This window comes from Neoarius graeffei, chromosome 26, assembly GCF_027579695.1.
Source record: "Neoarius graeffei isolate fNeoGra1 chromosome 26, fNeoGra1.pri, whole genome shotgun sequence".
NCBI lineage: Eukaryota > Metazoa > Chordata > Actinopteri > Siluriformes > Ariidae > Neoarius > Neoarius graeffei.
Window position 1 is genome coordinate 46,852,800 of NC_083594.1, and position 17,224 is coordinate 46,870,023.

The window sequence follows — 17,224 nt, forward strand, 5'->3', positions numbered from 1 at the left end:
ACCGGAAATGTTTAGTTGCAGTTATTGCTGCACAAGGGGGTCACACCAGATACTGAAAGCAAAGGTTCACATACTTTTGCCACTCACAGGTATTTAATATCGGATCATTTTCCTCAATAAATAAATGACCAAGTATAATATTTTTGTCTCATTTGTTTAACTGGGTTCTCTTTATCTACTTTTAGGACTTGTGTGAAAATCTGATGTTTTAGGTCATATTTATGCAGAAATATAGAAAATTCTCAAGGGTTCACAAACTTTCAAGCACCACTGTATTTCTCTACAGATCCTCAATTTAAGGTGGTGTTTACATTAGACCGTATCCGTATCGTTTTCGTTGCAGATGCACTGTCCGTGCACATTAACCCCTGGTTCATACAAAGACAAAATGTGAGCACTGAATCAAAACTCAGGCTACATCCACACGACAACGGCAACGAGATGTTATTTAAAAATATATCACGTCCAAATGGGCAACGATCAGTAAAATATCAGGTCCATATGGCAACGCAACGCTTGCTGAAAACGATGCAATACACATGCCACACCTCTAGGGGCGCTGTAAGACGGTCCTTTCGGAGACACCAGAAGAATAGAAGAAGTAAGGACGCATGCGCATAAACTATTATGCGCGAGACTTCATATTAGCCACAAAGTCAGGAAAATCTGTTCGTAAAATTACATTATAATGACCAAATACAATGAAAAGTATTTTTCCAGTCTCACCTGTGAAAGGTAATCCCATGTGATCTTGTTTGGACGGTACAGTTAAACGCAGCTAATCTTTATTCTCTGCTTTGACCTATCCAATATGGCGGCGAGGATGACGTATGATTCTACGCGGAAGGCGGCGTCTTTAATGGTCCGGAATAAATTGAATGCTACACGTTGATGGATTAATTTGTTGTTTCTCACCTGTGAAAGGTAATCCCATGTGATCTCGTTTGGACGGTAAACCTGTTGGTACAGTTAAACGCAGCACATGAATCTTTATTCTCCGCTTTGACCTATCCAATATGGCGGCGAGGATGACGTATGATTCTACGCGGAAGGCGGCGTCTTTAATGGTCCGGAATAAATTGAATGCTACACGTTGATGGATTAATTTGCTCTTCTACGCCCTTTTTGAGGAATGTATTGTAGGACTTACTGTAAACCAACATCTGAAGAGGTGAGATCGCTCCTTTTTTTCCCTATTTTTGCTGGTGGGATTGACTCTGCCCTAAGGGCAGAGTCTCTCTCTCTCTCTCTCTCTCTCTCTCTCTCTCTCTCACTTTGCACCATTACACAATAAATATTCACAGTGAAAATATTTTGTAAGCGCGTTTCATGAACCAAGTTATAGGATTTGTTGACAACTCACATCGAGTTCGTTACACTTCTACCCAGCGTGAAGCACTCACAGTCGTGGTTGTGACGTCATCGTAAACAAATCCGTTCTACTCATCCAGACGACTTCACAACGGCAACGTTGCCAGATCTTTCCACTCTGGAACCCGTTCTCAAAAAGATTGCGTTTCGGGCACCCAAAACGCCGGTGCCGTGTGGACGCCAGGCCTAAACGATAAGCATTTGTATCGGAGTCACCTGAATCCGTTGCCGTGTGGACAGGGCCTCAGAGTAAACAGATTATATAAGCATCGCTGTTAATGCACTGAATCTGTCCATTAAAGAGTGATTGTGCGTCTCTTGGCAGATAAAGAGCTCATCAACTGCCTCTGAATGGACTGTTGACAGCCTGTAGGCTTTTAACGTCAGAGCTGCAGTCCTCAGTAAAGCCCAACCCTGTCCATCACACCACAGAGGAGACTCCTGATCTACACACACACTTTCAGAGCAGTAGAAAAGACAGAAACACAAAAAGGGTTGAGAAGATGGACGGGTGGGTGAGAGAGAGATCGAGAGAGAGAACTGGATGAAAGACAACACAAATGCAGAGAGAGTAATGGATTGATGAACGGTTTTCTTGATCTGATCAATTTCTCCGTCATGGAGACTGCAGCCTCATACACACTCCTCCTTCAGCCAACATGGACAAACACACACACACGCGCCGCATTTCTATGGTGGTGTTTACATTAGACCGTATCAGCGGATCAGATTAACGTTTTTTAAAACGATTCGCGTGCACACAGCAACGCCAATACACGATTCGCGTGCACACAGCAACGCCAATACACGGATACGCTCGGCTCTGCAGGCATCCTGCGCTCCAAATCACTCCGCCCTGAACAGCGAGTGCCCTCTGGAGGGTGCGCACTCCAGCCCTGCGCAGCTCACAGAGCGCGCGAGTGAAGCGCACGAGCAGTGATTCGGGACAAATAGCAGGAAGTGAAAGTCCGTGCCGTTTTTCAGCAGTCACGTCACATGACCAACGTGGCATGACCAACGCCAGCGAATCAGGAAGGTGGATGTCACAGTGATGTTGTCCAATGACAACATCAGCTAGAGCTCAGCACAGCGTATCCTCATTCCTCAATGTTTACACAGCACCGGATCAGATACGCAAGGGATTGAATACGTGGGCCCTGGCAGATTCAAGTTGTTCCGCCTGTGGAGTCGTTTCCCGGCGTTTTAATGTGAACGGACAGTGCATCCGCGACGAAAACGAGACGGATACGGTCTAATGTAAACACCACCTATACAGTCGAGCTAATAATAATTAAAAACTTTATTTACTTTAGAAACCATTTTAATGAACAAATTTTTTATTTAAATTTAATTTCCTTCCTCAAACGCTAACGTTTCTATTATTAAGAACCAACAAGTGCTGGATTTGTTCTGGGCTGGATGTGAAATAGAAAGATAGGAATTAAATAACACACAGAAAATTAGGTTTAAAACATGTCCAAAAACCCTGTCCAATGGTGTAACCATCTCTAATCAATAACTAATACACTTTAAGAATTTCAAATAAACGTAAATAGACACATTAATCATCACGTTTCACTTAACTGCATTTTACATTGCTACAAGAAAATTTCAAACTTAAAAAAAAAAAGTTTTTCCAGTTTAAATTGTGAAAATATTTAAACTGTCCAGTTTAAATTGTGAAAAAAAAAATGCTGAAAAAAAGAGAAAATCCTCAAATACCATTGGTTTTGGATTTATTTTCTAGCAAATGATTTGAGTAAAAAATTCAGGTTACGCCTACTTGACTTTGCTCTTATCTGCTCCGTTGTGAAATTTAAAATGTCAATATGTTAATCAATCATTTAAACCCACCAAGTAGTTTTCGAATGAAAAAGTTTTAATTGATAAGGTAATATGAGAATGTAGTAAACCATCCACACTTTAGCGGGCAGATGTTAAGGGTTATGTAACATGATCTAGTTGGCTATTAGCAGTTAGAGCGATGTTAAATAAGGCTAATCTCTCTCTGTAAAAGTGCACAAAACTCTGTGTGTGTCCCCAGAGAGATCACAACAATAATTGCACCATCCTACTTACTCATGCACACACATCACCCACCCACCCACAGTGAGGGGGAGCAGATGGGTGAGTGTGCGCGCTCAGGGCAGAGTGCTATGGCCTGGAGACGAGTTACTGTGCGAGTCAGAGCTGTTTAGTAAACACACCAACACCCAGTGAGCACACGACACACTTCAGGGAGATCGACTGCACAGCTGAGGGAAAGAAATTCCCAGAAACAGAAACAGACCGGACACAGACTTTAGTCTAATTCGCAAAACTAAAGCCTTTCACTCATTTCCCCTGGGCACTTTCTGACATGTGGTGAATCTGTGTTCCACACTGACTGGGTACAGACTGTGATTTTTAAACATAAGGACATTGTTTAAAAAGAAAGAAAATGTTTTGTTTGCAGTGCATGCTAATTGTTAGAGTCGTGACACTGAGAAAAACAAGTCTGCCTATTCGTATTTATTCCAAATGAAGGTGCCAAGTGACAGCACAAGTCCAAAAACTTGAAACTTAGAAATAAGTGGAAGGACTCTCCTAGAACTGCACAAAAGAGAAATAAACACAATTTAAAGGGGCAGTATGCCATTTTTAGTGCCTTCTGCTGCCTGAGCGGTGAACTGCCATCCACTTTGCTAGAACCAAATGCCTCTGTTGAAACGGCACGGGCCGTCTGAATCCCCTTTTAAAGGACAAAGGGATAGCGTGAGCAGCTTTGTTCGAGACGGGGCAGGGATCATTTCTGGGCCGGAAAACTTAGGTGGTGTTTACATTAGACCGTATCCGTCTCGTTTTCGTCGCGGATGCACTGTCCGTGCACATTAAAACGCCGGGAAACGATTCCACAGGCGGAACAACTTGAATCCGCCAGGGCCCACGTATTCAACCCAGTTCGTATCTGATCCGGTGCTGTGTAAACATTGAGGAACGAGGAAACGCTGTGCTGAGCTCTAGCTGACGTCGTCATTGGACAACGTCACTGTGACATCCACCTTCCTGATTCGCTGGCGTTGGGATCACACACACAGCGGCTCAGTCCCGAATCACTGCTCGTGCGCTTCACTCGCGCGCTCTGTGAGCTGCGCAGGGCCGGAGTGCGCACCCTCCAGAGGGCACTCGCTGTTCAGGGCGGAGTGATTTGGAGCGCAGGAGGAAGCGCTGAGCCGCACTGAGGTTTATTTACACATTTCAACCTCCTTCAGGCGCTTAAACTCAGTAAGAACATGAACATCACAGCCAGGTGTGTTTATCTGCTGGAGAAGGTGTTCGCTTGCCATCCTTCCACTTGCAAGTGGTGAGTGACTTGCGCATGCCCGATATGCACTGGGATCATGTGACGTGCCGTCTAATTAGTCATGTGATTAGCGTATCCGTGTATTGGCGTTGCTGTGTGCACGCGAATCGTTTTAAAAACGTTAATCTGATGATCCGCTGATACGGTCTAATGTAAACACCACCTTAAACACAAGGCAGAAATGAATGAACTATTCAGCTCACTTACATGGAAATGCTGCAAATCAGATTTGTTTCTAATATATATTTGAAATTATACTGTCAGTATAAAAGTAAAAACACTTTCAAAAATGACAGACTGTACCTTTAAAAGTATGGATGTGATCTCTCACATTGTGAAAGTAATGTGATTAGTCATTCTCTCTCTCAAACTTCCATCTCCATTTCTCAATCCTCTGCCTCTCCATCTCGCTCTCCCTTCCTACCCTCCTCTGTCTGCCTCACTACCTCTCCATCTTCCATCTCAATTCAGTTTTATGTGTATAGCATTTTTAACAATGGGTGTTGTCACAAAGCAGCTACACAGGAACATATCAATTCCGGATATAAAAATCTTGCTATAGGATCTCTGTTGCTTTCTTTCCTCCATCTCTCTATTTTTTGTCCTTCTCACGCTCCTTCAATTTCTATCCTGTCTCTCTCTACTCTCTCACTCACTATCCTCCATCTCTGTATCTGTCTCTCTATCCCCCACCCCCGTAAACCTCTTTAGGATCCTCCTTCACCAATCCTGAGCGAAGGCCATGACAACAGGTCCTTGGTAACTGCTTCTACGGCACTTATATCACCACGGCGTTGTCCTAAGGGCAGGCTGCAGACCCTCTTTATCTTACTTACCGTCACATGTGGGTTGGACTTCCCACACACATACACACTCATAACCTGCTCTCAAAGTGTTGTACAGCTTCCAAGAGCCTCGATATGATAAACGACTAGTTCTTAAATCTGTGCAGACACACACACACACACACGTTCAAAGAAGATCCAAAAACCTGACAACTAAAAGAGTAGAAAAGAGACAGAAAACAGACTGAGATCGTGATTCGATCACCAATACAGTGAATCAGTAAATGCCTTATCTCAACTGCACTTGATCAACCAAGACATGTTCCAAGTTCGTTTCCCTCTTCATGAAACACCTCATTGCAAGTTTGTGGCGAGTGTGTGACAAATTAGTCATCAGCTATCAACTTCCCTTCCTTCTAGTCCACTGTAAAACTATAATCTTGGTTGAATGAGTACATCTGGGGTAAAGGGTCATCCTCAGTCATCCTTAATCCCCTCTTTCTTTCTCTCACCCATAGGCGTAGAATTGGGTATGGACAGTATAGACGTGTCCCTACCAATATCAAACGACAGCTGATATGTCCTTACCAATATTTCTGACTGAAGAAAAAAAAACCTAGATAGAACTCGATGCCAACGGCGTCGATGGGGATGCCTCCGCCTGGTAGACTACACGCCTTATTAAGTTGTGATTTGGGGATGGACATTGGACCTCACAGTAATCTTGACCTGGTGAAATTACTTGTATTAGCCTTGGAGACATTGTGTTCACAAGGTTGCCAGACAGATATTTGACCTCACAGTGGCCTTGACCTTAGACCTTTTGATCTCAAAATCTAATCAGTTCATATTTGTCCCAAAGCGCACGAATGGTGAAAGTTTGGTGAAATTCCTTTCATGAGCCTTTGAGATATCGCGTTCACAAGGTTTCGGGACGGACGCATGCACGGACGCACACACGGACAACCCGAAAACATAATGCCTCCTGCACCTTACGGTGGCGGAGGCATAAAAATCATGCTCTGTGCGTGATACAAATGGTTACTGTAGGTTTCCACTGGGCGAAACACCACACAGAATTTGCTCATGAATATTCGCTCTGGGGTGGCACGGTGTAGTGGTTAGCGCTGTCGTCTCACAGCAAGAAGGTCTGGGTTCGAGCCCCGTGGCCGGCGAGGGCCTTTCTGTGCGGAGTTTGCATGTTCTCCCCGTTTCCGCATGGGTTTCCTCCGGGTGCTCTGGTTTCCCCCACAGTCCAAAGACATGCAGGTTAGGCTAACTGGTGACTCTAAATTGAGAGTAGGTGTGAATGTGAGTGTGAATGGTTGTCTGTGTCTATGTGTCAGCCCTGTGATGACCTGGCGACTTGTCCAGGGTGTACCCCGCCTTTCGCCAGTAGTCAGCTGGGATAGGCTCCAGCTTGCCTGCGACCCTGTAAGACAGGATAAAGCGGCTAGAGATAATGAGATGAGATATTCACTCTGGGGGCGTGGTCACGAAAACAGCAAGCCTTCGGCAGCGCATTGATACGGAGCTCAGATATCAATGCGCTGCCGAAGCGCGCAGAAGGTGTTAGTACGCCTGTCATTATAGTGCGCACTTTCCATAGCATAGAAAATCGCTATGTTTCAATTTGTGTAACTGAACTTGTTTCATATCACTGGTCATATAAACCTATGTAAACAGGAAAAACGCGGAAGAGTTTGGTCGCATCTAACTACAGCCCCAAAAAATACCGTTGGCCATACTGAGCCTAGCTACATTGCTAACAGGAGTGACAGCGCGTCGGACTGCGTCTGACTAACTGGGAGGTCGCGCAAAGCTCGGATAGGTACGGAGCAGCTCGTCTCAATTCAGGTAAGAGCATATTTCATTATGGAAATACGGTGGACTGTTCCTTTAAGACCTGCAGAGAGCCCTGACCAAGTTCGTGTAACATGCAGGGGTGTAGCTAGGATTTTTACACTGACTGGCAGCCTGAGTACATAACCGTAGGTTTGTAAATGAAAAAATACATTGAATACATCTGAGAAAATAACACTGTCTTTGCATCATTCTTTCATCTCATGTTGCGAGCTGTTGGACAATGACTAGGCCAAGTCAGCTTTATCTGGCAGTGTATGGATAGAAGCTCAGCATCTTACCCTAGTCAACCAATGCAGCTTGACCATGCTTTCCAGTGCGATCGTGTTGCACTTGCGCAGAACTAGGGTTTTGCCCAAACCACAGAAAGTCCATACAAGGTTATAGAAACCCTAATGAGGCTGAGGTGACAATCTAGTTTAAAAAAAAAAAAAAGTTTGAAAAATGACAGTGGGCGCTTTTCTAATATTCTTATGTGGCTATTGAAGAACCGTATGGTCCAACAAAGGGAGGGTCACGGGCACCCCAGGACACCCCCCCCAAGCTACGCCCCTGACATGACACATGTAAACAACAACAACCCGATGGCGATGTGGACATTAAAAGGTGTCTGGGCTACAAACAATCAAATAAAACATTTTCACGTAATCAGCATAACAGCCTCTGCCTTCTTGATCAGAAATTTTTGGTTACTCCCGCCTCAGAGATCTTCGAGCGAGATGTCAGGGAAGAAAAGAAGCTGGACATTCGCAGCTATTTTTCAAAACAAAGCGTAAGTCACTCGAGGAAAATGGTTTCCCCTTACCGCTAATGAATACATTACAATGACATCTTATCCAAGGCACTGGGTTTATGTCCCCACCAATGTTAATACCAAACCTACGCCCTTGCTCTCACCTCCAGTAGACGAGGACAGCGAGGAGGAGGATGAGGCAGAGGAAGGTAAGAGCAGACACCACTACTAGAGGAATGATCCACTCCATCCTGCCTGAACCAGGAACTGGTCGCATACTGGAGACTATATTCCGCTCTGAAACATATACACACACATACACACCCATATAAGTGCATCCGTATTACAAACAGTACCAGTACTGACAGAAAAAAGATGAAGAAACAAGTCACATTGATTGACAAAGCGACATATTGCTGCATGTGCTGTAAAATATTTATCACAGGAACGAACTTCTGTACGTTGCATATTTTATATTAGCGCCTTTAAGAGTTTCCTCTCAGAGACGTTCATCTGTAAATGTGTCTTTTCTATGGCAATGCACAAAACACTATACTGATACACTGACCACTGTGAGAGCTAGTATATATCAAAATCATATTTTATCACCTTTCACTGGTTTATTTTAGGACGGAATGTGCTGCGAGCTGAAAACTGAACTGCACAACACTACTGATGTGTAGAGAATGACAGGAATGATATGTACAGAGGTAAAATATTAAATCCAACACGACACTCTGATGTTAACAGCCTCCTCCACTCGTTTTTTTTTTTTTGCTTATATTTGTACATCACAGATGCTCTGATGTTGTATAGAAATTCTCAGACAAGTCAGTGCTCATGGTAGAGAGGGTAAATTTAGATCTTTTACATTCTCTCTGAGCTCTGAGAAAAGGCTATTATACAAAAACAACAATAATAATCTTCATACAAGTACTTTATGTCGAAGATTAAAAATTAGACAAAGAATAAAACAATGTACAATCATAAGCAATATACAGGATAGAAAGATAAAAAAAGACAGGGGGGTAATTTTTTAAAATCATTAATTTACTTAAAATACATTTTTATTTTACCTTATTGTTACCATTTTATAATTTGCATGACAAATGTCTTCTAGCAGCATGTTTGCTACTGTCTCAATATTTACCATGCAGGCATGTGGTTCTGTAGCTACTCTGTGTGTGTGTGTGTACTCTGCCCTGTTTCTCATGCAACACTATGCACCACGTTAGCTTTTACAAACATGCGCGTGCTTGCACGTACACTCGCACATGTGCGCGCACACACCCCTTTCCCTGTTACTGTTCCTTCCTGTCTACAATCCGAAAAAGAATATTTTAATACTGATACTCTGAACCTATCAAACAAGAGACAATGATTTCTTATTCTGTCTCTCTCTGATACATGCACAGTCGCTCTGTGCAGCTTCTAAGCATGCATGCACGCGCGCTCCGAGCCTACCAGAGTTCCAGACTGCAGAATCATTCCTGAAGCTCATGTTGGTGATTCAGAAGTGACCGTGACGATTCTGAACCCTGCAGAGCTGCAGCTCAAACTTCACAAGCTCCATGAAACCCTGCTGCTACAGCACTGAGCTAACACACTCCACTAACAGGCTGCTGATGCTGTCTGCTCCCTGCCTCTTTAGCCCAAAAAACAGGACTGCTATACGAGACGGGAGGGCACATGTATACACACACCAGAGCCAAACATAACTCCAGTGCAAGAGAGCTACAAATGGAGAAGTTTCTTTTCCTCCCCCCTGTAGCTGAGACCCCTCTCATCCTCTCTGGACTGCAGAAGTAGGCCAGGATTGTACTTCCCAAACGTACACTGAGATAAAGAGAAGAAGGATGAGCAGGGAATTAGAAAGAGTAGTGAGAAGGATGAAGAGATATGGAGCATTTGAAGGCAATAAGCTCTTGATGTCACCACTGGTTTATGTGCACGTGTGTGTGCGTGCGTGTGTGAAAGAGAGAGACTGCTGCTTTAGTGGCTTATAGTCTCATGTTCAGACCAAAACTCCTCAGCTTCTGTATACTTTATCTAATCTAAAACCTATTTTTTTCCTTAAACAGAACACAAGGAGTGTTCGACAATGACACCTTCTGGCTTCCTTGCTGTGTTCATGTTTTATCTGCAATAGTAACCGTGTTTACATTTTGTCTTAAACGTTTCTGTAATTTGCGCCAAACCCTTTTAAAGACGAGAAAGTGATTAGACTCAATCAACCTGAATGCAGAATTGAAACCAAACCTGATGTGTATTTTGGGTTGTGATTTTTTTTTTTTAAGGACAGCACTATAGTGCTAAAGAAATGTGTTCTGGATAACTGGACTGATTTACAAAATAATAACTCGTTATTTATATAATTATTTCACCCTGAATTGAGCATGTTCTCTGCGCTTGGGTGAGTTTTGTGCTGCCACTAGATGGAGCTAGTGAGTTCATCCTCACCTGTATGAAAGGAAAAGGGCCACTGACTCCTATCTTTTCCACCCTTAGGAGGAGGTTCTGGGGGCTGGAGCTCCATACTGTCATTCCCCACAATGGCAGGATGTGTGCTGGGGATCACAGTGGCTTTCTTGACGTCGTCTGTCCTTTCCGTCTGCGTGTCCTGTGGTACACTGGATGGTATCGTTCTGTCCTCCTTCTTTCTCCCTCCTTTCTCCTTGGCGGTGGAGTCAGGCACTGTTGTGGGAGGCTCTTGGTCTGCTGAACTGTTCATCTGCGTCTGAACATCATCTGGGGCGTTCTTCACAGTTTTGCCCTCCTCTCCTTTATCTTCTTCTTCATCCTTGTCTTCCTCTTCCTCACCCTCCCTCTCACCCTCCTCACCTTCGACCTTGACGCTCTTCTCTCCTCCGGCGTGGTCATCCAAGCCTTGGTTCTGGACGTTTTCGGGTGTTGTGGTGGGAGGAGCCTGTTCAGCAGTGGTGGGTGGGGCTTGGGTTGGGGGGCGGAGAGTGGGCCAAGCTGAGCTGGGGAAGGACGAGATGACACCACCGCTGAAGCCCAGCCCTGCCAGGAGAGTGCTGGTTACCACAGATGCCACTGTTGCTTGGCTACCGCTGGAGGAGGGGCCGATGCCAGTCGCCATGGAGACAAAGGAAAAGGGCAGGCCTGAGGAGGTCCAGGTGGATGAGCCAGAGCTAATGGGAGCCATGTCGGCTGAGGATGCTGGAGATACCGTGGGCTAACAGGAATGGATAAGGGAAAGTAAGTACGTGTGTAGGAGTGCATGTGTGCAAAAGCGAAAGAGCATTAAAATACACAAGTTTAAACACAGATAAAATAAAATAGAGGCTCCTGACCTTTTTTAACCAGAACTTCTTCAGATTAAATGATATGTCTCAAGTAGCCAATTAAAATTTAATGCAACATTAAATGAAACCTTTATATAGATAAATGCAACGATATATTCACAGATTTCTTCGGTGAAATATTAATATAATTATCATAATAAAAATGAAAACATCCTTGGTACATTCCTCCTCCTGTAGGTTCCTTTTATGAATAATGTATCTGTACATTTTGACTGTGTGTGTGTGTGTGTGTGTGTGTGTGTGTGTGTATGGGGGTTGTTAAATGGGGAGAGAGAGGGCTGCCACCTGCTGGACAGAGATGGACCTACCATTCCTGTTTTCACTATCCTTGTTCCTTCAAATATTCTGGTGGTATTTGCTGAAATGACAAAGAAAACACATGGATGTGACAAATGGAGAAAATATAAGAACAAAACGTGTGTGTGTGTGTGTGTGTGTGTGTGTGTGTGTGTACCTCTGAACAGCATGCTCTGGCTGAAGTCGCTGCGTTTATCATTCAAGCACACTGCCTGGACTCGGAAGAGATACAGCACGTCTGGTGAAACTGGCTTGATAACGGCCTCCTGAAAAACACAGACATTTGAAATAAGCATAGTGTTAGGTTCTCTTGGGGCAGAGCAGGGGAGCATTTCCTGTAAGAAAAGTATGTGATGTGAGCGTCTTATCTTCACACAGGCACAGGGTGTGTTTGATTCACAGCACAAAAGGAGAATACACACAAACCAACATCCACAGAGCCTCTGACTATTTTATCAAAACTATTTTCACCAGCATGTTCTTTAGAGTTGTTTAAAGCTATGTAGCATTTTGAGGGCTGATCTGCACCTTGAAAACAAACAAACAAACAAGCAAGCAAGCCAAAACCCTGTTCTGGTTCTGATCGTTAATATCAGCTTCAGATTTCCTTATGATGAACTCCTGAGTTATAATGTTGAGCTAGCTGTGGGATATAATGCTTATAAAGTGGGATATAATCCTGTACTACTTAGATTTAATACATTCATACTAAAATCATAGAGGGACTGACAGTAACTACGCAGCTAGCTACTTATATATTGAACAGTTATTCCATGAAATCGAATCGTACACGAGCTGATAGCCGACGAGGTGCGTAGCACCGAGTCGGCTATAAGCCATGTACGATGAGACAGAGTAGAATAACTGTTGTATCCTATCCACATTCAGTGGATTTTGAGAAATAGAGTATTTTTATTTTTTGCAAATTCGATAAATAAAAACTTTATATAAAACGTCCGATAAAATCATTTCCACTTCGGCGGACTTCTTAAAACTGTATCGATGGCTGCACAAATTGACTTCAGTGTTTTTTTGTTTTGCAGAAAGTGCCGTCTTGCTGTCGTACTGATGTATGGAATAGCCTTAGACATTTATTTAATTCTTCCTTTGACATTTCAGTTACGTAATTTCCAAACTTCTTAGAGTTTTTGAACCAGTCTGAAAAAAATTCAACAAATTTTAATGCTTAAAGACGAAGAATGTACACAAACCGGCGAAATGACAGGAGCAATTTGTGAAAAATGCGATAGTAAAAATAATTCTTGAAAAATAAAAATAAAAGATACGTTCCGACCATCAAATACTTTCATTCCATATTTTGTCGCTTTTTTTTTGTATTTTTTGGGGTTTTTGTTTTCGAGTAGAGTTTTTATTTCGTACTCGGTTCGTTGAACTCCGCCATTTTGTTTTTCTCTAATCACGATATATGAGCTGATATCCTAGTAATAGAGTAGCCAATCAGAGCACACAATTGCTCATATCCAGTAAATGTGGAAAGAATAATTATGATTATCTACCAATAACAATCCCTTGGCGTAATGTTTGTCAGCTTTCTATTTTTTGTATCCTATTTTATGGCACCACGAGCGAGGTAGCTATTATGTTTAGTGAACACAAATAGGTTTAATATATGTGTCTTTAGCAGAGCTTTTGCTCCTGTCACAGTTAAACAGTAACTAGCTTGCTTAATTTATTTCAGTCTGGTTTGTGGTACATGATTTTCGTACAAGTAACACATGTAGCCATATGGTACGTTTAAGCCAATGGACTAGAATCCAAGCATAATCAGGAAGTCAACATCTCTAAATTTTTCTGAAACATTCAACTCTATCTGTTTAAATCAGGAGTCTTTATCACATAACACGAGTGCATTCTTTCTATCTTGGTTCATGTAGCTTTCATTGCCCCTGAGGCCTGTAAGCTTCAGTGGGAGCGAGAGAGCGAGAGATGGAGCAGGCCTCAAGCTGAGTGGGCTGTTCATTTACACACCCAAACATTTCAGGACAATTAACTCATATTTTCAGCAAACATGAACAGAGGAATGCTCATTTACAAGCCACACACTGTGTGCATGGACTTTGCTCATGTCATATGAATTATTTAATACTAATAAAATGTTTCATGAATTTAGACAGGAGAAGTTAGAGATACTGATCCTGAATTAACAGAGTAAAACAGCTCAGGCGAATTAATACCTCGGTCATAATGACTGCTAATGGAGTGTAATTTAAGTTTATGGAAGAGGACCTCCAATATGCAGAGAACAAATGCTGTTTAGTTGATTTTACGAGAAAATTCGAATGAGTTCTAATTTTACTCTGATTAAATCCGAATAATAATATTCCAGCATTATGGATGAAACATTTGAGCCAATATTGACTTTGCAAAATGTCACATTGCCTGTACAAGCTTAGCATCAATGCAAATGTTTGCTTATCTGGTCATGTGACCTTTCAGGAGGAACACAGATCAATGTTTAAAAGTAAGGTTTTCAGGGACGGATTACAGACAGACAGCAGTTTATTAGCCCACATAGCGTGACCTTGGATGGATACTGTTTTTGGAGAAATAATATTTTCAGAAAACTTTAAAACTGAATTTTAAAGCCATTTAGAGAAAACACCACCAAAAAAAAAGCAATACACAGCTTTAAAACGTGCTGTTATTTAACAAACAAACACATAACTGTTGATATACAACCTCAAATCAGAAAAGTTGGAACAGTATGCAAAATGCAAAAAATAAAAAAGAAAGCAGTGATTTCTACATTGACTATGACTTGCATTTGATTGCAGACGGTATGAACCCATGTTTTGTCCGGTCAACTTTATTGCATTTGTTAATATACAACCATTTCGGCATTTCAGGCCTGTAACACATTCCAAAAAAAAAGTTAGGACAGGACAATTTAGGGTTAATAATCAAGTAAAACAATTAAATAATCATGTGATTTGAAGCAGGTAATGTCAACAGGTGATTGTAATCATGATTTGGTACAAAATCAGTCTCCAGGAAAGGCCTAGTCTTTTAAGAAGCAAAGATGGGCTGAGGATCTCCAGTTTATCAACAAACACATGAGAAAAATTATTGAAATGTTTCACACAATGTTTCTCAAAGAGAGATACCCTCTACCCAAGACCCACTAAGGTGCGTAACAGCTGCAAAATATGAAGGGATTTGAATATTTCACTCTCTATGGTACATATTATTAAATGACTGAAGGAACCTGGAAGAATTTCAGTGCGTAAAGGTCAAGGGCGCAAACCTAAGCTGAAGACCTGTGATCTCCGATCCCTCAGACGCCACTGCGCCAAGAACCATCATTCATCTATAGCTGATATAACCACATGGACTCAGGATTACTTTGGCAAATCTTTTGTCAAGCACTACAGTACATAGTTACATCCACAAATACCAGTTAAAACTTGACTGTGGAAAAAGGAAGCCTTATGGTAACTGCATCCAGAAGCGCCATCGACTTCTCTGGGCTCGGAGGCATCTGGGATGGACCATCACACAGTGGAAATGTGTATTGTGGTCAGACGAATCACTATTTCAGGTCTTTTTTTTTTTTAAGAAACGGACATCATGTGCTCTGGACCAATGATGAAAAGGACCATTCAGATTATTGAGGTTTTTCACCCACGTGACCAAGTCATGTGAGGCTGCCATTTTGGACGTCACGGCTCGAATCGGTTTGAATGCGAGGAAGGCGACAAATGAAAAACATAAAAGAAAAAGGAGCGAGATGCAGAAAACACCTTCACTATCCAGCGACGTAGGGCATTTACAGGGTGAGCAGAGGGAGAGGTATTTGCAAAAATTGAGGTTAGCAGGCTTAGAGAACGACGTTTACCTGCTTCCACCAGGATTGTTCACTGACGTACGGAAGTACACGAAGCCCTCGTCTTTACCTGACTTCGGCCCACATGATCTGTATACCTATGTCGTTAAAAACCCATCGCCATACACAGCTATTGATCTGAAAGCGTATAAGAGTTTGGATGCCTACAAATATTTTGTGTCAGGCTGGGTAACATGCCTACATCAGCGGGTCGTCCCTGGAGCCGGTGGTCGCCATCTTATTACAGCTAAGGTTTGTTCACATTTTCATTTACTTTCGGCCCTCAGGATAAACAAAATGTTATTAAATGTCATTGAAATAACTTCTTAGTCTGTTGAGACATGGCCCGTTATAAATTTGCTGTTACCAGGCAATGACCAAGAACTGTATTATTAGGGTCGGTGTCTGTGTTGTAGCAGTGTACTAGCAGCTAGATGTTAGCACTAGCTAATGTCAACAACATCATAGCTGGTATGTTACTGTAGCAATGTTACGTTCAGTCATTTGGATGACTGTTAAAACCTTTCAGTCTCAAGTTTTTCCTTTACTGTATTTACTAGTTTACTGAGCTAACACGCTCGGGCAAGCTGGGAGCTAGCGCGCTCCGGCGCCAGAGTGTGACCCTGTGACGGCAGGTGAAAAACCTCAATTACCAGGAACAAGTCCAAAAGTCAGGGTCTGTCATGGTATGGGGTTGTGTCCGTGCCCTTGGCAAAAGTAACTTGCGCCTCCGTGACGGCAGCATGAATGCAGAAAAGTACACTGAGATTTTGGAGCAATACAGGCTGCCTTCAAGACGTCAGCTTTTCCAGGCAACAAGACAATGCAAAACCACATTCTGCACACATTACAAAGGCATGGATGTGGAAGAAGAGGGCGCCCGTCCTCTCTGTCCCCAACAGAGAATGTGTGGTGAATTTTGAAACGAAAAATGTGACAATGACCTCATACTATTGCACACCTTAAGATCTGTTTGCAGAAAGAATGGGACAAAATAACACCTGAAACACTTCATCACTTGGTGTCTTCAGTCCCTAAACATCTTTTAAGTGTTGTGAGAAGGAATGACATCATTAGAAAACGATGAATACTTTAAAAAAAAAGTTTGGACAGTAAAGTGTTGTAAGAATCAAAATTGAAATGTGTTTATTTTGTAAAAACAGAAAAACTCATGACGTAAAACAAATAATGTGCTGTTGTATTGTTTTGAGTGCAATACAGTCAAAGATTATTTACAAATCATTTTCAGTTTTAATTTCAACATACCGTCCCAACTTTTTGATTTGGGGTTATATTACTGCATACTGTTCTGTCAGGTGTTTCTTTAAGATTTATGGACGGAGTCTCGACTGTCAGTGCATTGTAACTGTCAGAAATAACACTTACTTTCATTTTTCTCAAACAGGAAAGTCCTCTTTCTGATTTCTCCGTCACATGACGTGCTTGTTTTGGTGTTATTAACTTTTACAAGCTATAACATAAGTGATAACCTAACTTGTTTCGCAGATGTTCTTTAATAAATATAACATTTAGTGTTGACACTGCAATAATAGGAGAGGAATAAAATCTCATGTACATACATACATCACACGGCCATGGTGAGGATTCACACCTCATCCAAATTTCATATCAGGCAAATTCTGTTCATCATCCCTCCTG

General features: G+C 42.3%; 1 protein-coding gene across 3 annotated transcripts in view; it reads right to left on the minus strand.

The window, feature by feature from the left end:
- The window catches only part of ptprga (protein tyrosine phosphatase receptor type Ga), a 468,558-nt gene that overhangs the window by 47,317 nt on the left and 404,017 nt on the right, over positions 1-17,224 (minus strand). For all 3 annotated transcript variants that reach the window (XM_060909915.1, XM_060909917.1, XM_060909916.1), the window contains 4 exons: positions 11,879-11,987; positions 11,733-11,782; positions 10,556-11,294; positions 8,260-8,392 (listed from right to left, as the gene is read on the minus strand). In XM_060909915.1, coding sequence (XP_060765898.1) covers positions 8,260-8,392; positions 10,556-11,294; positions 11,733-11,782; positions 11,879-11,987 — 1,031 coding nt within the window. The remainder of the gene's footprint in view (positions 1-8,259; positions 8,393-10,555; positions 11,295-11,732; positions 11,783-11,878; positions 11,988-17,224) is intronic.